The 21,477-nt window shown below is 34.8% G+C and overlaps 1 protein-coding gene and 1 non-coding gene across 2 annotated transcripts; one reads left to right on the top strand and one right to left on the bottom strand.

The window, feature by feature from the left end:
• Window positions 1–3,480: 3,480 nt before the first annotated feature.
• Window positions 3,481–4,221, bottom strand: LOC149837429 (uncharacterized). Its single transcript, XM_090008037.1, has one exon. It carries the CDS (start codon window positions 4,219–4,221, stop codon window positions 3,481–3,483), a length of 741 nt encoding a protein of 246 aa, XP_089864163.1.
• Window positions 4,222–13,273: 9,052 nt separating this feature from the next.
• Window positions 13,274–13,379, top strand: LOC149837428 (small nucleolar RNA R71). The gene has a single exon (XR_016432299.1). It is a non-coding gene; the product is annotated as a small nucleolar RNA R71 (small nucleolar RNA).
• Window positions 13,380–21,477: the final 8,098 nt, after the last annotated feature.

Raw genomic sequence — 21,477 nt, 5'->3', positions numbered from 1 at the left:
GACACTCTATGCTAACCGAATTCAAAGAATTTTAATTAACTAAATACTAAAGCAAATACCCAATTAATGCTGCCAAACAAAATCGATAATTGAAATGAAAGGAAATAATAAAAATCAGCTAAATTGATTTAACTAAACTAAATTATCTAATTAATTTCTAAATATTCTAATGACATAAAACCGAACATGTACTAATTTAATTTCTAAAAAAATAGATTTAACGTCACACTAAAATTAACTAATTAAAAAGAAGAATTAACATCACTACTACCTAAATCAACTAAAACAAATTATTTCTACCTAAAATGATAATTGGACAACTAAATTATAATCTAAATACCAAAATTAAAATTTTGAAATAAACTTAATTAACTAATGAAACACAAAATAATTCTAAACTACTTGGCTGAGTATTAAAATAACAAAACAAAACTAAGTACTTAATTATACTACCTATTGATTTCTACTATAATGAAATAACTGATTAAAATTAATTAACCTAAACTCACTAGTCTAACATGCTGGAAATAATTGAAGACATGATCAAATAAATGAATAAACTAACTTATAACTAAAAACACACAGGAACGATTAAATCTAAATATCAAAAATCATAAACTAGCTAAAAAACAAACAAACTCTAATCGGCTATACTAGAAAAATCTAATTAATTAATTTAATGAATACCAAATATAAAAATAATCACTCTAGACTAGATCAGCCCTATATCTAACATAAACTAAATTACCCTAACAAAAATATCAGAAACTCCTTTGTTAAACTATCGATTGAAATAAAATATTATTATTCTATACGCAAATCAAGAAAAAAGGCTAAACTAAACTATTATATATATATATATATATATATTTATATTTTCAGATGTTGAATCTAAAACTAATCTAAACTAAATATGCAGAATATGCAATGATATGATTTGTGATATGCAAAAACTAAAACTACGATGAAATGGAAAATAAGAAGCAAACTGTACGATTTACTTCTGACGGATGGGTTGAGAAGAAGAAGATGGTTTTTCCCGTTGCAATCAAACAAACTCCGCTCTCTCTTTGATAGAGAGGATGCGAGGAACCGACGATGATGAGGTTTAGAAGAAGGATTGAAAAGCATAAGAAGCAAGAAGAAAGCGGTAGACAACCGGTCGATCGAACAAGGGGGAGAAAGGAAGAAGGGGAGGCAGATAGAAGAGAGAGAGAGGGGCGTGCAGGCCAAAAAAAGGAAAAAATGTTTTTACCACTAAAAATTACTATTTATACTAAAAAAATTAGGTTAACACATTTTTTCCAAAAAACTTTAATATATTTTCAAAAATTTCAAAACAGTGTTTCTGAAAAATGTATTTCACAAAACTGCCTCTCCTAAACCAAATAAAATATGACTTAAACACTTTTAAGTTAATTAGAACACTAATTAAAAAGTCTTAAACAAAATTAAATATTGAAAAATGCAGGGAAGTATTTAAAAACACAATTTTCCTTTATTTTCAATTTAAATGTTGTTTCTCAAAAATACTGATAAGATTAGGTTTTTATCCTAATTTTTCAATGGATGATGCACAAAGTAGAATGAATAAAATGCAAAATGTATGCATGATGAAAATTTTCCTTGCTTATCATTTGCTAGTCCTCGAGCAAACTAAAGCAACAAGAAAAAATAATAAACTAACCAAAAAAAAAAACTTAACTCACTTTCGTAGGAATCATGGTTGCATTTAGCATATGCAACAAGCTCTTTAAACCCCTGGGTTACCCAAGTGGAAGAGTAAAGTCTCATGAGGGTTTGCAGTGATGATACCCACAATCATCTCTGTCATATATGCATATAAATTTCAAGTCACAAGCATTAGACAACTAAGGATTTTGTTTTCACAAATATTTCATGATAAGACACTTTCCAAAATATAATTAGAACCTTTTACATGTCACCACAGAATAAAACATTTTCTTTTACTTTTCTGAATATCATAAACATTTATGCTTTATTCTCAGAAAATCAAATACGCACATGTCATTATTTACTTATCCTCACTCATATGTTTTCTGCACAGGTTTCCTCAATACTTATTCCTAAGCAGTGAACTTTTTTTTTCTTGCTCATAATTTTTTTTTCTTTTTCTTTTTCCAGATTTTCAATTTTTCCATACTTTTACTTTCTTTTTGTTGAGCACTATATCAAATTTCCAGTTTTTGTGACCCATGTAACGAGCTTTGGGTCAGTGACTCCTAGGCCAGATGACCCTAGGGAACCATATACAAAATATTGCTTAAACTTAATTGCTTGAGTCACTAGACCTTCAATGTTAATAGTTTATGCATAACTTACTTCTTGTCATGTGCAATGTCAACATCTATTAGGCTCTCTATAAAGTTCTTGTAACAGGGTTTCGGGCCAGTGGCTATCAAACCAGATGGCTTTAGGGCACCAGGTGTAAACACCCATCAGGCTCTACTTGCTCGAACAAAATAGGCCATAGATATTAACTTAGACAAAAAGTGACTTTCTTCGTTATCCTTTTTGACATGGAACTCAAACACTTAATTTGTGTCTAAGTCCAGCTACTAGGGAATCCAAAGATATCAAACAACTAAACATATGCTCTTTTTCACTTTTTGAGCTCTTATTTTCAATGTTGTTCATTTGCTTAGTTTTTTAAAAATAAACTATGCATATTCATACTTGTGATTGAAAATAAACTCTAACGTGCATCTATCACCATTTCTTTGAAATCTACATAAATAACCACATTTTTCTGGATCAGTGTCAGATTTTTTTTGTGGGGCTTAAAAATTCTCTAAAAACATTAGATTATATAAAGCATTTATATAAGATCAAACTCGTTCCTTAACAAGCCATTTTTTATGATTTTTCATCAATTTACACGTAGACAAGAAAAAATTGGTTGTAAAAAACCGGGTATGCAAACTACACCCTCCCCCATGCTTGAATGACACTGTCCTCAGTGACACTTCCCTATGTTTGCATGAAACTATATGAATGCACATGAGCAACGAAAAACAATAGAAAGAAAGTAGTAGAAGTCACCTGATCCACACCGTGCAATCTTACCTGATAATGCTCTATACTGGCTTTGAAGAGATTCCACCTGTCTCAATGTATATAACTCATAAAAATGCACAAGATGCAATGCATACATGATCTATCTTTCATGCACATGAACAAGGAAAATGACAGAAAAATAGCAAAACTACTAATATTACAACACTAATATGTGCTACCTCCCATAAGGTGCCAAGTTTTACGTCCTCAGCCAGACGGATCTCTAGTGACCCTTCATTGTCCATGAGATCAATGGACGTGAAGTCATGCTCAATCGAGAGGTCTAAGGAAAATAGTATCATCAATGACCCTGTCCACAATATTACCTCCAACTCTACCCCTCTGGATCCTGATAATGTTGTGTGGTACACATGTCTGTTCACTTGACTCTATAGCAATCAATCACAAGCTATCTCCCTCGAGTGATTCATCCTCCTCTTCCTGAGGTGGATCACTCAATGTCCATGTTAGCTTTGCTTCCACCTGGTCTTGAACAAAATTGACTTGGAAAGAAGCATCCGCTCCTGCATGGCCCATTGTTGCATTGAATATATTCAACCTCATCTTCCTATTACCGAACAAGACATCCATTACACCAGTGTGGCAATTGATGCATGCATTGGCAGTATCCAGAAAGGGGCGACCAAGAATAATTAGTGTCTGCCTCACATCATCCACTCCCTCCATATCCAAAATGATGAACTCTACAGGGAAATAAAAATCTTCCACCTTGACCAACACATCCTCCAGAATCCCTCGCGGGACCTTGACGGAGCAATATGTCAGTTGTAGGGTCATCGATATTGGCTTCATCTCCTTTAACCCGAATGCGTCATAAAAGAAATCTGACAGAATGTTGACACTTGCCTTGAGATTGAGCAAAGCATGCTCGATAGTAATGTCTCCTATGACGCAAGAGATAATAGGAGCCCCTAGGTCCTTGAGCTTTGTTGAAGTTTGGTGTTGGAGCACTGCAATCACCTGCTCAGTCAAATAAATCTTCTTTGGCACAGTGGACCACAACTTTCGTTTCTGCGTACAAAGCTCCTTCAGGAACTTTGAATATGCAGGAACCTGCTGGATGGCGTCAAGCAGGGGGAGGTTTATTTGAACATGCTTGAAAATCTCAAGCATGTCCTTCATCTTCTCTCTTGCTTACCGAACGACTTCGGTTTCTGTAGCACCTCAGAAAGGGGGCTTTGGATATATAGAACTTGGAATGCTCAAACGGGAGAGCCCTCTCGTTTTCCTAAGGTATGACAGCAGGGACCGACTGCTCAACACTAGATCTCTCACTTTCTACTACAATCTTCCTTGATTGGTACTGCTTCCCACTCCTAAGGGTTATAACCATTTGAGCTTGCTCTTGATGGGCATCTGTCATGTGCAGGCCATACATCGACTCCTTACCCTTAGAGTTAACCACCGATTGACTAGGCAGTGTTCCCTCGCTTCGCCTACTAAGCGCCTCGGTGAGCTGTTCCATCTGCGGCTCTAATTTGACAATGGACTGCGTGTGAGAACTCAGATTCACCTTGATATCTAAGAAGGCCTACAACATCTTATCTTCAAAGGACTGACTGGATGCAGACTCTTGGGATGGGGGCAGACTAAATGAAGGTTGGGCGAAAGGGAAACTCGACCGCTGGAAACCATAGGCATACCCGCCTTGCCTGGGTGGGTTCTGGGAAGGTACAGAGGGATGCTGTGGATTCCTTCACGAGAATTTGGGATGGTTTTGCTAACACGGGTTATAAGTACTGGAATATGGGTTGAGCATGGGTTTAGCAAAACCTTACACCATCTGGGCTTGCTCTTGGATAAACTCTGAATGCTGCGATGCCGCATAGCAGTCAAACACATGGTGTGCTAGGCTAGCACACAACGCACACACCTGCATGACTGATGATGAATTTGATAACAACTGATCCAATTTCTGGGTCAGTATGTCAACCTTGTTTTAAAACTCAAGGTGTGTCCCTATCTCGTAAATGTTGGCCTTCTTCGCTCCATCTTGTGCAGGTGCAACCCTCTCAAATCGTGAGGTCAAAGTATGGTGCATCAAATTCTCGCTCAGGGTCTCAAACAGGGCCCACGCCTCATCCTCACTCTTCAGCATGAAAGTGCCCCCACAAGCAGCATCAATCATTTGACGGTTCTTCTTAGTCAACCTAAAAGTATTGCATCAATTGCCAATGGTGCACCTGGTCATGGGAACACTTCCAGAGAAAATCTTTCATCCTCTCCCATGTCTCATGAAACATTTCTCTCTTAATTTGTGAAAAGTTGGTGATAGTCTTTTGATACTTATTGTCTTACCAATTGGAAGATATTTCTTGAGGAACTCGCGCTGTATGCATTCCCAAGTGGCGATCTGAACAATGTCTAGGGCCTTCAGACAATGCTCGACTTTGTCCTTGAGAGAGAATGAGAATAACGTTAACCTCAATGCGTCATCACCAAAATTATTGATCTGCATAGTGGAGCAGATCTCGAGGAACTCATCGAGATGGAGGTAGGAGTCTTCGTTGCTTAGGCCATAAAAGGGTGATAACATTTGAATGACACTGGCCTTGATCTCAAAATGGTGGCTCCTACATCAGGTCTCGTGATGCAGGAGGCAGAAGTGTAAATGTTGAGAATAAAGTACTCCCTGAGAGGATGGGTCAATTGCTGATCCTCAACCATAGGGCCAGATCGATGAGCTCTCCTAACGAGGGACTTGGGGTCATCTAAAGTCTCCACAAGCTCGGGGTCAAGCGAGTGTCGCCTTTGCATGCACCTGAGGGTAGACCAGTGCAACAACCGTCCTAAGAAACTAATTTTTTGTCTACCTAACGTGTAAATCAACCAAACCACAACAAACCTCAAAGCAGGTAAAGAAAAAGAAAACTAAAAAGCAGTAAACACAGTACCACACACTTGCACCCTACAGATATTCTGCGAAAATAAACTAAGAGCACAGTACCAATTGTGCACATTCACCTCCTAGGGTAGGCCTAATAGGTGGATCGTGCAAGAAAGGTAAGCTAGTATTTAGGGTTTGCAAACACGTGGTTCTAGATCCTAAGTACTGAAAGAAACTAGCAATCCTAAATAATTATATAGGGAAAGAAACTAGCAATCCTAAGCAAAGAACAAAACGGAAACTAGCAACTTAAGTAAATGAGAACACATAATGGCAATAAAGTAAATACTCGTATTTTAATCGTCGTTCCCCTGCAATAATGTCAAAAATTTGATACAACTTTTTTAATAAAATATTTTAAAAATATATTTTCAGTAAAAACGTTTGTGCAAACAGTGCATCAAATAATAAAAATCGGTTCCCACTAGTGGTGATGTCCGGGTCAAACTCAAGGAACGGGAAAAATACTTTGTATTCCACAGAAAACTAAACTACACTTTATTGCCTTGAAAATAAAAATTAATTAATTAAATAAGAGTATTGCCCCTGCAGAGGACTTAAACAAATAAAAATAATAAGTGCCTTATTATAAACCCAAATTGAATTCAATTAAATAAAATAAAAAGCTAAGCTAAAAAGAAAAGAAAAGGTCTTCAGTGCTTGAACTTCTTGTCCCTAGGTTTTTTAGCTATTTGATATAATTGAGGGCTCCCTGAGAGGCTTGAAAGGCCTTTTAAGGAAATCTTTTCGGGACCTCAAAAGTCTCTTTGGGAATACTTTTGAGGGCTCACCGTACGTCTAAATGCTTTCCTGCAAAAATCAAAAGACGAAACACAAAACAAAACACAAAAACTCACAGAAATTTAATGTTAGTTTCAACCAAAAATCACAAAAATCTAAAATAAACTAACATGAAACAACTCATAACATGCAACTAACCACTACACTAAAAGACAAAGTAGTAAAACAAACTAACTAACAAGAATCTATTCAACTAATAACAAACTAAAACACTAAATGATAAAATGACATAAAACTAAAGCAAATACCCAATTAATGTTGCCTAACAAAATCAATAATTGAAATGAAAGGAAATAATAAAAATCAGCTAAATTTATTTAACTAAACTAAATTATCTAATTAATTACTAAATACTCTAATGACATAAAACCGAACATGTACTAATTTAATTTAAAAAAAATAGATTTAACGTCACACTAAAATTAACTAATTAAAAAGAAGAATTAACATCACTACTACCTAAATCAGCTAAAACAAATTATTTCTACCTAAAACAATAATTGAACAACTAAATTATAATCTTAATACCAAAATTAAAATTCTAAAATAAACTTAATTAACTAACAAAACACAAAATAATTTTAAACTACTCGGCTGAGTATTAAAATAACAAAACAAAACAAAACTAATTACTTAATTATACTACCTATCAATTACTACTATAATGAAATAATTGATTAAAATTAATTAACCTAAACTCACTAGTCTAACATGTTGGAAATAATTAAAGACATGATTAAATAAATGAATAAACTAACTTATAACTAAAAACACGTAGGAATGATTAAATCTAAATATCAAAAATCATAAACTAGCTAAAAAACAAACAAACAAACTCTAATAGGCTAAACTAGAAAATCTAATTAATTAATTTAATGAATACCAAATATAAAAATAATCACTCTAGACTAGATCTGCCCTATATCTAACATAAACTAAATTACCCTAACAAAAATATCAGAAACTCCTTTGTTAAAACTACCGATTGGAATACAATATTATTATCCTACACGCAAATCAAGAAAAAGGGCTAAACTAAACTATTTTATATATTTTTTCTTTTTATAATTTCACATCCTGAATCTAAAACTAGTCTAAACTAAATATTCATAATATGCAATGATATGCAAAAACTAAAACTATGGTGAAACAGAAAATAAGAAGCAACCCATACGATTTACTTCCGACGGATGGGTTGAGAAAAAGATGATGGTCTTTCTCGTTGCAGTCAAACAAACTCCACTCTCTCTTTGACAGAGGGGATGCGAGGAACTGATGATGACGAGGTTTAGAAGAAGGATTGAAAAGCATAAGAAGCAAGAAGAAAGCGGTAGAGAACCAATCGATCAAACAAGGGGAAGAAAAAAAGAAGGGAAGGCAGAGAAGAGAGGGGGGGGGGAGGGTGCAAGCCACCTAGAGGAAAAAATGTGTGCTACCACTAAAAAATTACTATTTATACTAAAAAATAGGTTAACATATTTTTTCCAAAAAAGTCCAATATATTTTCAAAAATTTCAAAACAGTGTTTCAGAAAAAAGTGTTTCACAAAACTACCTCTTCTGAACCAAATAAAATATGACTTAAACACTTCTAAGTTAATTAGAACACTAATTAAAAAGTGTTAAACAAAATTAAACATTTAAAAATGTAGGGAAGTATTTAAAAATATGGGTTTCTATTATTTTAAATTTAAATATAGTTTCTCAAAAATATCGATAAGACTAAGTTTTTAACATAATTTTTCAATCGATCATGCATAAAATAGAATGAATAAAATACAAAATGTATGCATGATCATAGAATGTCTTAAATAAAATTTCATCTATTCAAGAGTCACATGAAACCTTAAACAACATTAAATCATGGTTTATTTATGCAATAACATGCTGATTAATCATACTAAACATGAACTAAACTACCATGCATGCTCAGATTAACCTTTCTTTATCTTAAAACATAAAAACCATAAAATATTTTTTGTCAAACCCTTTTACAAAAATGATTTTGTATACAAGGTCATGGATTTAAGCATATAACAAAATTTTAAAACTTTTAAAACTTGTATTGCATCAATATAATATAATATTATTATGCTGGAAACAAACAAGATCTAACAAATTACAAGAAAAACAAGCCCTCCCAAATTGTTTTTAATATTAGAAGCCAAAACTAGTCCTGTTTTTAAAAACCATTTTTCTCTTTGATTCCGTGGTGACATGGATGCATAAAAAATGAGTTTTCAAAATTAAAAACCAGTATTAGAAAGGTATTTTCAGGTCTAATCTCTAATGGTTCTGATCTGAAAAATGATCCTACTCATATCTCATGCGATTGGATAAACCTATGTCTACATGATTGATGTACCTACCTTAATCGAGTTTTCAAATAAACTATGACCTTCGTTTTCCATCTTCAAACCTTGGAGTAGCTTTAATGACTGCTAAAAGAGCTCCAAGAAGAAGGAAGAAGGAAGAAGGAAGAAGGAAGAAGGAAGAAGGAAGAAGGAAGAAGGAAGAAGGAAGAAAAAGACGAAACAGGGAAGAAGAAGAAGAGAGTTGTATTGGGGTTGGGAGAGAAAAGTATTAAAAAGAACACAATAGGGAGGGTGGTTGTACTTTTTGCAAAGGAATTTTTAAAAAAATATTTTCAATAGAAATTTAGAAAATTGACAACCAAATATATAAAAACGGACTTTCCATAATCATGGAGAGTACGGGTCGAATCCACAGAGAACGGGACAATATTCAAGATTAACTCTAAAATTTCAATTTCTTAATATTAAAAAATGTTTATAATAACAATATAAGTTAATTGACACACTATTGTAAAAAAATTAACAAAAAAAAAAAATCTAAGTCTAAACTATGCTACTGACACCTCCGCCAAGTCCAAAGTTCATTTTTGTTTTTTCATAAGCTACAATATTCAGACTCTCAGCATAAATACACCTTTTGACCTACATGATGCTTGTCAACCTCTAGGGTTGTCTGACGATGGAGGGGGAGAAAGAGTGATTAATGGAGGTTGAAATTATACCTAGCACATCCTTGGAGGTCTGCACTATTCCTCTACGTTGATGCACTCGTACGAAAGTCGAATCAAGAAAGGAAAAGATGAAGAGAAGAAGAAAGCCGCATGGGAGAAAAGGCACAACCGCTCCTCATTGATGCAAATGGCACACCACTGAGGAGAACTCTCACAAGATCTGCAACACCTGTAAGAAAACACAACACATACACAACAAGGAGAAACAAAAACAAGAATATAGAAGGATGAGGAAAAGAGGAAAGGAAGAACACGTAATAGAAAGGGCGTGTGAGAGAAAGAGGAAGAGAGAGGAGAGAGAAGGGTTGGGCGGCAGTTCTAAAACTCCAAAAATGTCAACCCTAATTTTTTCTATACTATTTATATCCCTAAAATCTTACCTAATTCTAAAACCTACCTAATAGCTAAATTAATTTTAACTAAATACTAAAGCTCTCTAATATTTACAACTAAGTACCTAAATGCATTATGAAGAGGGGTCTTTTAGAAAAATTTATGGAATGCATCTTGGATCATAGGGGTTTATGGATATTTTAAGATTGGATCTAGTCCATGATCCATGATTTGAGCTCTTGGATCGAATTTGGATCCGAATGGTCTCGTAAACTGCTCCAAAATCCTAAAAGTGCTCTATTTTCTCCATTTTAACTTTGATTCGAGTGAAATTTGAATTGTAGCTCTTTCATGCCTAAATATGTCAATACATGAGTTCTAATCCTTCAAAATATAATAAAATGCATGTATATTATATAAAAATGATGTCTATTTCATGCATCATCAAATACCTCAATGCTTGAATGTTTGCTAGTCTCGAGCAAACTAAAAATAAACTACCTAAGCTACGAAACTAGAAAATAAACAAACATGCAAATAAAAGCAATTAGTATACAAATCTTAACTAGCCTAACTCACTTTCATAAGAATCATTATTGCATTTAGCTCATGCAACAAGCCCTTTAAACCCCTGTGTTATCCTAGTGGACGAGTAAGGTCTTGTGAGGGTTTGCAGTGACGCTACTCACAAACATCTATGTTATGCATGAATAATTTTTTTTAAAAAAAAATTATTAGGTAGTTAAGAAATTAATTTACGCAAGTATTTCATCCAACTTACATTCTCATGACATAATTAGAATTTGCATGCCTCCACAGTAAAAACTTTTTTATTTTACTTTTCTGAAAATTGTAATTATCTATGATTTTTTCTCAGAAAATCAAGTATTATCATGTTATTCCTCATTTATCATCACTTGTATATTTTCTGCATAGTTTTTCACTATTACTTCTAAGCAATGAATTTTTCATTAAGCACTCATTTTTTTTCTTTTGATTTTCAATTTTCATATTTTTCTTTCTCAATTTTCACTTGAGCACTATTTCAAATTTTCAGTTTTTGTGACCTGTGTAACGAGCTTTAGGTCAATGAATTTTAGGCCAGACAACCTTAGGGTAACAGATACAGAGTATCCCTCAGACTTACTTGCTCTAGTAACTAGACCTTTTATTTTAATAGTTTATGTATAGTCTTCTTCTTGTCATATGCAATGTCTATATCTATTAGGCTTTCTATAAAGTCCATGTAACAAGCTTTCAAACCAGTGACTCCCAAACTAGATGGCTTTAGGGCACTAGGTGTAATCACCCTTCAGGCTCTACTTTCTCGAACAAGATAGGTCACATATATTGACTAGACATAGAAGCAATTTCCTTCGTTATTCTTTTTGTCACGAGACTAAAACACTTCAACTTGTGTCTAAGCTCAGCTACTGGGGTTGCAAAAACATCAACAACTAAACATATGGCTTTTTTCTTTTAAACTCATATTTCTTTATATTTTTTATTTGCTTAGTAGTTCAAAAACAGACTGTGCATACTTATACTTGTGATTCAAAATAACTTTAACATTTAAATATGATATTTTCTTTGAAATTTACATGGATAACTATTCTTTTTAGATTAGTTTTGAAAGAAAATTTCACACAAGGCTTACAAAATTTCTAAATTGCCAGATTATGTAAAACATTCATATATGCTTAAAACTTGTTTCTTAACAACCTAATTTTATATGATTTTTTAACACAGACAACTACCTAAACAAAAAAATATTTGATTTTTTTTTTGAGTATGCATCTATACCTCCCCCCCATGCTTGAATGACACTGTCCCTAGTGACATACAAAAATACAAACATGCAAATGCAGATGCACACTAAAGAACATAAAATAAATAAATAATGTGAGAAAAGAAAGATACAACCTATTTTTGTGCAGGGCCTCTTGAGCTAATAGTTGCTTTGACTTCGCACCACCACTATGCATATATGAATGCATAGTTTTCTGCTGGTTTGACAAATGGTATGCTCCTGTAATAGTACCTTATGTCTGGTAACTTGAAACTCATACACTGAAACATCAAATATTAATACACAAATGCATGACAAAATGATCAAAGTAAAAACAAAACAAATAATGAAAATAATAAAATAAAATTCTATTCCTAATATATATATATATATATATATATATTACACAAATCTTGCTCATATCCTATCACGTTCCTCAGTGGAGCTCTGACATATTCAGATTGGAAGCCATATGTTCTTTGTCCTTGGGATTCATAACAGGTTGGCTTGGCAGATTATCCTTGGTTCTCCTCGTTAATGCATCTGCTAACTGTCTCATCTATGTTTCGAGCTTGGCTATGGAATGGGTATGGGAGTTTAACACTTGGTTACATTTCTCTAAGGCATTATGACTGAAGACTTTCATCTCCTGCAATGCTTGAAGAATTTTCTTCTCAAAAGACAATTGTGGAGTTGTCTCTTGAGGGGTGACCGTGGGAAAGATAGGAGAAGGCTGGGGGTAATTTGGCCTCTGGTATGACTGAGTGAATGTACTGAGCCTAACCTGATGAGACAGAGGGGATGGAATAGGGGCTTGATGGTTCCTTCATAAAAAAATAAGATGGTTTCGTCAACCTGGATTACATGTAGATGGAAATGGGTCAATCATGGATTTGGCGAACCCCTGCACAGCCTAAACTTGTTCATGAACAAATTCACGGTACTGAGTTGCCGAAGGACCCTCTGTAATAAAATGTGTCGGACTGGCACATAGAGTACACATCGTCTGCTGATAGAATGGTTCGACTAAAAGTTGGTCCAACTTATACACAAGCAGATCAACCTTACTCTGAATCACATCAATAAAACCTACCTCTAGTATCTCACCCTTCTTGGGTCCACTTGGTGTAATCCTCTCAGAACGAGATGCTGAAGACAAAGTCATGTGGTGCAGGGAGTTCTCAGCTAATGTCTCAAATAACCCCCACGCTTTGTCTTCGCTCTTCAACATGAATGTACCACCACAGAATGAATCAATCATTTGTATGTTCCTCTCGGATAGACCATCATGAAAACTCTGCACTATCTGCCACGTAGGTACCTGATGATGTGGGCATTTCCTAAGCAGGTCCTTCACACGTTCCCATGTCTCATGAAATTGCTCACCATCCATCTCCGAAAAGCTAGTGATGGCTCACCTAAATTGATTTGTGCGACCAATAGAAAAATATTTTCTAAGAAATTCCTGTTGCAATTGAATCCATGTCTCGATTTGCCTTGGGTTCAAGGTCTTGAACCAGTGCTTCGCCTTGTCCTTCAGAGAGAACGAAAAGAGTGTCAGCTTCATAACTTCATCTCCAAAGTATTGATTCAGACCATTGAACAAATCTCGAGAAACTCATTGAGATGCCTATATGGGTCCTCATGAGCAAGGCCATAAAATGAAGGTAGCATTTGAATAATGTTGACCTTGATCTCATATTGAGGCGCTCCTATATCAGGTCTCCTAATGGCAGATGCCTAGGTGTACTAGCTAGGGATAAAGAAATCCCTCAATGGACGGGTTTCAATCCGCTGCTCCGCCATTTGATTCAGACTTCTGGATCTTCTCAAGATGCGCTCTGGTTCTGGATCAAATGGGTGAAAAGGAGCTCCTAAAGTTCTCTGCCCCAACATATACCGAGTCAGCCTGGTGTATGGATCGACTAAGTCTAACTATCCTATTCTATCTAACTAAACTAACATGCAACACCAAAATTCACATAAATACAAAGTAAATAAAAATAAAAATAAACTAAACAAGTCAGAATCAGTTAATCTACTTTACGGAATTTAATTAACAAAATCTACTATAATTCACACAATTAGCAAATACAGGAAATCACAAACTAAGTTCTCTAAAACTCATCTGTCTATTCGCTCATTTGATCATGTAATTTAGTGAATCCTAGAAAAACAGTACGTGAATCCTATATGTACTTACTATGTGAAAACCTATATTTACATACTAATCCTACTAACTAAAATAAAAATAAATAAATCAATATTAATAAACTGAAATATTAGAGATACTGAATATCAATCAATGTTCCCCGACAATGGCACCAAAATTTGGTTGTACTTTTTACAAAGGGATTTTTAAAAAGATATTTTTAATAGAAGTTTGAAAAATCGACAACCAAATATATAAAAACTGACTTTCCACAATCATGGCGAGTACGAGTCAAATCCACATGGAATGACACAATATTCAATGTTAATTCTAAAATTTTAATTTCTTAATATTCCAAAATGTTTACAGTAACAATATAAGTTAATTCACACACTATTGTAAAAAAATTAACTAAAAAAAATAATTTAAGTCTAAACTATGCTGCTGAAGCCTCTGCCAAGTACAAAGGTCATTTTCATCTTTTTACAAGCTATAACATTCGCACTCTCAGCATAAATACGCCTTTTGACCCGCAGGATGCTTGTCAACCTCTAGGGCTGTCCGACAATGGAGGGAGGAGAAAGAGCGATTAATGAAGGTTGAAATCACACCCATCACGTCCTTAGAGGTATGCACTGTTCCTCTACGCTGCTGCACCCGTACGGAAGTCGAATCAAGAAAAGGAAAGGTGAAGAGAAGAAGAAAGCTGCATGGGGGAAAAGGCATGTCTTCTCCTTGTTGATGCAGACAACACACCACTGAGGAGAACTCCCGCAAGGTCTGTAGCACTTGCAAGAAAACACATCACATATACAGCAAAGAGAAACAAAAACAAGAATATAGAAGGAGGAGAAGAGGAAAGGAAGAACATGCAATAGAAAGGGCATGTGAGAGAAAGAGGAAGAGAAAGGAGAGAGAGAAGGGTTGGGCGGCAATTCCAAAACTCCAAAAATGTCAACCCTAAATTTTTTTATACTATTTATATCCCTAAAATCTTACCTAATTCTAAAACCTACCTAATAACTAAATTAATTTTAACTAAATACTAAAACTCTCTACTATTTACAACTAAGTACCTAAATGCATTATGAAGAGGAGGGTTTTAGCAAAATTCATAGAATGCATCTTGGATCACTGAGGTTTATGGATATTTTAAGATTGGATCTAGTTCATGATCCATGATTTGAGCTCTTGGATTGGATTTGGATCCGAATGGCCTCACAAACCACTTTAAAACCCTAAAAGTGCTCTATTTTCCTCATTTTAACTCTGATTTGAGAGAAATTCGAACCGTAGCTCTTTCGTACTTAAATATGTCAATACATGGGTTTTAATCCTTTAAAACATAATAAAATGCATGCATATTTTATGAAAATGATGTGCATTTCATGCATCATCAGAGGGCATCCCCTCGTATTGGCCTCCATTTCCATTTGGAAATAAATTCTATCTCCAACCAACTAGAGGTGGGCCCCACTTGGTGGGACATCCCACCTAGAAGGCTCCTCTAGGAGGTCTTTTACTTTCAAAAAAACTCTTTCTCTAAAAGAGTTATGAGCCCCTAGGTCTCTTAAGAGTTTTATAAAAATTAAAACACTGATCTTGGGATCCACTAGAGGGGGGCATCCCACCCTCTCTAGAACCCTCTCAAGAATTAGAGAACCTCTGTGAACACCCCAAATTTTTTAAAATCTTTTAAATATTCCCTTTTTGCCCCTGACCCCATTTTCTGAGTAATTGAGTCACCTTTAAATCAAAATTCCATTTTATTTCCCAAGTTTTACTAAAATTAAATTCATTTTATATCTGACTCAATTTCGGATCTGGATCCAGATAAAAGATCCAAATATGAGCTTCGTTATCCAATTTTTAAATCAAATTCTCAAAATTTCAAAAAAAAAAAACTTTTTGAAAGGCTCAGACAGTTCGTCCGGTATTTGTTTGGATCCATCGCGTTGTATTTCCTGATTAGAGGTAAAAAACTTGAACATTTTCTCAAAACCTGGGTCCAAAACCCGTTTTTAAAGAACTTTCCCCAAAATGGCCTTGAATTCTCAAAAAGACCCTCTTTTGTAAATATTTCTCAAAAATGCAAAAAAAAAAGTTTTAAATCTTTGTTTTCTCGTAAATTTTAGGATTTTATTTCAAAACTATAAAAAAATATAGAAAATGAAGATAAGAAAAAAAATATATAAATATAGAAAAGAAAAAATTAGTTTTTAAAAGCCTCTTTCTGAAGAACCACTTTTTAGAAAATCGGGTAAGGACGCCCCCCCCCCCCCCCCCCCGCTTTGTTAAATTATTGAAACTAAGGCCCCCTTTTGCGAAAATGTTCTTTTAGGGTTTCTTTGAATATCCTTCGCAGAGAAGGAGTCGGGGGCCGCCTCTCTCTCTCTCTCCCCTCCATGGCCACAGCCTCTCTTTCTCCGCCCTCCATCACTAACGACCTTCATTTTCCATCCACCCTTGATCCACCGAAACCCTCTTCCTCAAACCCTCCATCTCCGAAACCCCCTTCCACCGCCATCGAAGCTCAAACGACCCTCCTTCCCGAACCTTCCCTTTTCCTTCTTAAAAGGGCACTCAAGAAACCTTTTTCGGCACCGCGTCTCACCCCTCCACCCTCTTCTGTCATCCTATCCTTTTATCCTCTGCTTCCCCTTCTTATTTCTCTGATTTGCCTTCAGTCAACAAAAAGAAGGATTAATCAACCCTCTGCAGCAATCGATTCATCTGAAGAAAATTTCGCCTCCTGCAGCAAGCAAAATCCAAAGGAATACCGCCCGATTGGTCGAACCGTGAGTAAATTTATTTACTCTTTCCTTTTCTTTTTCCCTATTTTCTCTGTCGTTATCAGATCTTCTCCTCATTTCCTCTTGTTTTTTTTAGTTATGAAATTTCCTCCATTAGTTAAGCCGCAAGCCTCGTACACAGCACCGATCTGCATCTAGCAGCTTCAGTCTGTGTTTGGCAATAACAACAGAACACATTGGCTCCGACATTCGTCTCTCCTTTCTTTTTTTTTTTCTCTTCTCTCTTGCTATTTACCTCTGAATCTTTCTAATTTTCATAAGTTTTGAATGTTCATTTACATTTGATTTTCAACTTTTACAATTAGTCGTCCGATACACGTTATTTCTTGCTTATAGTTTCGAACCCCTTAATGTTCGTTCTAACTATTATTCTGCATTTTAGTTTTTAGTTTATATTTTCCTTTTCTTCTTGTTTTATTAGCACGGAATCCCCATTCTGTGTTATATTACAACTTCTTTTATCTTCGGATTTATTTTGTTTTTACTAAATTTCATATGATGCTTTCTGTTTATATTCATCGGATGCCATCTATTTCCAGTTTGTGAGATAAGGAATCAATTAAGTTCAAACTAGAAATCCATCCCAATGTTCAGTCATTTGCCAACAACAATGGTGAGGTTAGGCATGATGGGTGAGCCTCTCTGCGAGAAATTTTTGGTCCAGGCATATCTGCATAATCCACGATTGTCTTGTTCTTTTCAAAACAGATGAATTCCAACTCACCTATGCCCAGTTGTACCAAGGTAGTTTATGGCTTTGGTGATCAAAGAGTGTATGATAATGAGAATGTGTGAAACATAGAAGTCTAGATATATCATCATACTCACATCTTCACTAGCATATCAACTCTGGGTAAGAAGGAAGTTGGCTCTCACCATGGTTCGGTGCCCTTCGTGCTTTTACATTGCGAACTTGGTCTCTCATAAATGTTACTCCAAATTGATAGTTCATAGAATATTTTGTGTCTTTTTAAGTGGTTTGCTCTTGCAGGTATATCTCTTGTCATCTCCTCTTATTTGACAGTGAAGGTCAAACCACGCTCTACATTCAGGAGGGATATCAAGGAAAGATGAAACACCCTTTCGTGTCCCTGCAAAAAAAATTGATACAGTAGTCAGAACAGACTGCAATAACTCTTTTTTTTGCTATCCTACTACTGATATGATAAAACCAGAGGAAAAGATTTGATGTTCGTTTCTAATAAGATAAATCTTTGGTCGATCAAAGAAATGCTGTGGTGTCAAAATATATATATCAGAAAATCCTGTGGTCCTACGTGATTGGAGAGTAAACAGGATTCAAAGCATTCACATGTTATCCATGTTGGTAATACAGCTATCATTAGATAGTTTGGTCTGTTAATACTGGGTTAACAGGGGCAAGTTAATGTTTAGGTGTATTGGCTATATGTTACACTCTGCAGGTCTGATGCTCCGTATTTGCTAATTCCTATGTTTCGTAACAATGGGTATATATCAAAAGTTGATAACAGGTGGTGCGCATTACTTGGAATCAATTCATCATAATATACATTATCAATTTGGTTAGCTTTTCTATAAGGTTCAAGCTGTTGCAATTAGGTGAGAATCACTCATTTACTTTTTTTTTTTTTTAGCTGTAACTCACTTTTGCTGCATCATACTGCCTATATTTTGTTTCAAACCTTCTAATTGATTTTTCTTTCTTTTACCCATTACTTGAATCTACTGTAAAACCATCTCTGCATGTTACATACCCTTTTTGCCTTTATCATATAGATGTTGTATTAGATATTGCATTCCATAAGTCATTTTGCAGATTGATCTTCAATATATGCATCTGTACCTATATCGGTTCCCCAACCTTCTCATCCCATTGTAACAAACAAGTTTCTTTTTTTTAAGAAAGGTCCAGGAACTGATCCTGTTCTCAAGTTGATTGGTGACAGACCAACATATTACTCACTCCCCAACTTTGAGTGCCGGATTATAGCATGGAAGACTCAAGGATGTCTTTGTTTCCCTTTTATCCCCGCAAGGGTCTAAAAAAAATCCTAACACAGATTCAGAAACTCGATGTTGAAGTCTTCTGCCATCGGTGGTGAGAAGATTGCACGATAGCAGAGCATTGTTATTAAGGTCTGTTGGTGATCAAGAGTGTATAAAAAAAATGGAAAGTAGAGTCAGAATCTGTAGCCCAATTGATTCAGATATCAGTAGATGAGGTTACAACAGTGCTGCTACTTGAGTGACGGGCATCAAATCTAGCCTCACAAGTTATCATCTCTGCATTCTTGTAATAATTGCAATGTCGTATTTCTAGGCTATAACATGTTCATGTACATTTTTCATCCTTATACCACAAAGCTAGGTATTCTTGACTTAGTGAAAGTGAATTCTTTAAACTCAAGAAATCATGGTTTAACTTTGATGATCAATTATCATGAATTTTAAAAGTATAAAGAGAATCCAGCATTCTTGATGTTCATGCATTAAACTGTATCAAATAGCAGGTATGCAGTTTTGAGGAGATTGTTGCTTGGTGTCACATGATATAAATTTCCCTGTTAGTAGTATCCTTGTGATTTGCTCTCATTTAAAACCCGTGAGTCTAACACTCAGGTTCATGAATTTTGTCCAAGAGTAGCTTTGACATTCAATCTAGTTAGAGCAATTGGTTATTGGTTTTTCTATTTTATCCTATGCTTGTCTGTTACCTTTTCATTATATAGTTTTACTGAGCATTTGCAAGTGACATGATATATGGAGATATTTTTGTTAATGTCTCTCATCTATTTCATTGTTTTCAGGTAAAAGATGACTTCTAAGAAACTTTTCAAGTGTACTTTTTTTCCATGTAAAAGCCCTTTGGTTCAACCTCATGTTTCTATATATCCTTTTCACTTGTCTTAGCTTGCATTGAAATTTTTGTCTTTGTCTTTGACTAGCAAAATACCAGGAATGAATTTTGAACACTGACCCAAGTTAAATGGGTTGGTTATGGTTCCTATTGTAAACTATTTAGTTAAAATAAAATAAAATAAAATAAAAGAAGCTGAGAAAGAGAAATCACTTCATGCCCTACTTTCTGATGCATATGGATAAATCAAAGAATGCTGGTGGTGTTGCTTTTGAAGTCCCTCATTGGCTTGTGCGTGAAACTGATGGCTTTTGCAATCCATTCCATTATATCAATTGGATCATAGCTTTTTTTTTTACCAGAGATAAAAGATGATAAACAACTTTTGTGCCGATGGTGTCCCAAAATTCGGACCTTTTTGTCAGATTTGAAGTGAAATCAGCAAAATCGATGAGATGAAGATGTTGGTAATTATGTTGTGTTAACAAAGAATGTATTTTACATGTTCCTTATTAGCTTATAAATTTTGCCTGGAGAAATTCTCAAAGTAATGATAAGCGATGTCTAGTGAGAAGATTTTTCGGTGCTAGAACTTGCTATTATCCTAGGATTGCACAGTGAGCCGAGAACCGCAATAGGCTGCAACCCATCTGTTATGCACTACTATAGGTTACCCCTCCTGCCCAAAAATTCATTAGTGAGGCCCCTTTAGCATTTACCCCAGCTGCACCCTTGTAGCACCACCCTATTCTGGTTCCCATCCCATACTGCACCTACTTACGTATTTACATTTTCTTTTCTGCATCTTACACCTTCATGATCACCATTATAGCATTCCACTTGCATAGTCATGTCATTAGCTACATCTATTACAGCCATTTGCAATCACCACCTGCAAATGGCACTGTTCATGTTTGTCTATCTCCTGTACTCGATTCATACATTGCCCCTTGTATGCCAATTGCAAGTTAGACTTGCTAAAACCCTATACCTGCCATATTTTTACTAGGTCTGTGTAAGTTCAGTGGTATGTAGGTCCAGCATCTCACTAAAACCCACAAATCCAATTCACTGATCTCACACAACTGTGAAAGTCCCCTCTTCTTTTCTTATGAATACATGTATATAAGTATATATATATATAAGTATGTATCCATCTATACATGTATGCATATATATATACATAATATATATATATATATATATATATATATATGTATACATATATATATGTGTCTTTAGGCATATTTCTTCATATACATTTTCATGTACATCTAAATAGATCCATTCTCTCATATATATACATTTAGCTTTAGGCCTCTCATGTGTATTTTCTTTAGACATGTAATATTTCATTATATTGATAGAATGTTATTTCCTTTCCAGATGCATTTCTCTACTTTATGCCAAAATTTACTTTTGCAGGAGATATGTAAAGAGTGTTATTAAGGTAACTCCAATTTCATTAAATGAAGTGATAGCTAGATTGATGAGAAATTTCCATTTTTAACTTAGATTAGAATGCATGAGTATGTGCATGTCTTCTAAAATTGTTTGATTCATGGCATTTTCCTCTTTTATTTTCAAAATTACATAAATGGGAACACGAATGGCACGTGCACCATTTCGTAAGAGGAAATTAATCCTAAGTTGATGATTTACATCAATGGCCATAGTCAGGATGTAAACAAAACTTAGGATTATTATCTTTTATAAAAC

Source organism: Nuphar pumila, chromosome 5, assembly GCF_984573655.1.
Source record: "Nuphar pumila chromosome 5, dmNupPumi1.hap1.1, whole genome shotgun sequence".
NCBI classification, from domain to species: domain Eukaryota; kingdom Viridiplantae; phylum Streptophyta; class Magnoliopsida; order Nymphaeales; family Nymphaeaceae; genus Nuphar; species Nuphar pumila.
Note: the sequence above shows the minus strand (reverse complement) of the source record. Positions and strands in the feature narration are given on the sequence as shown.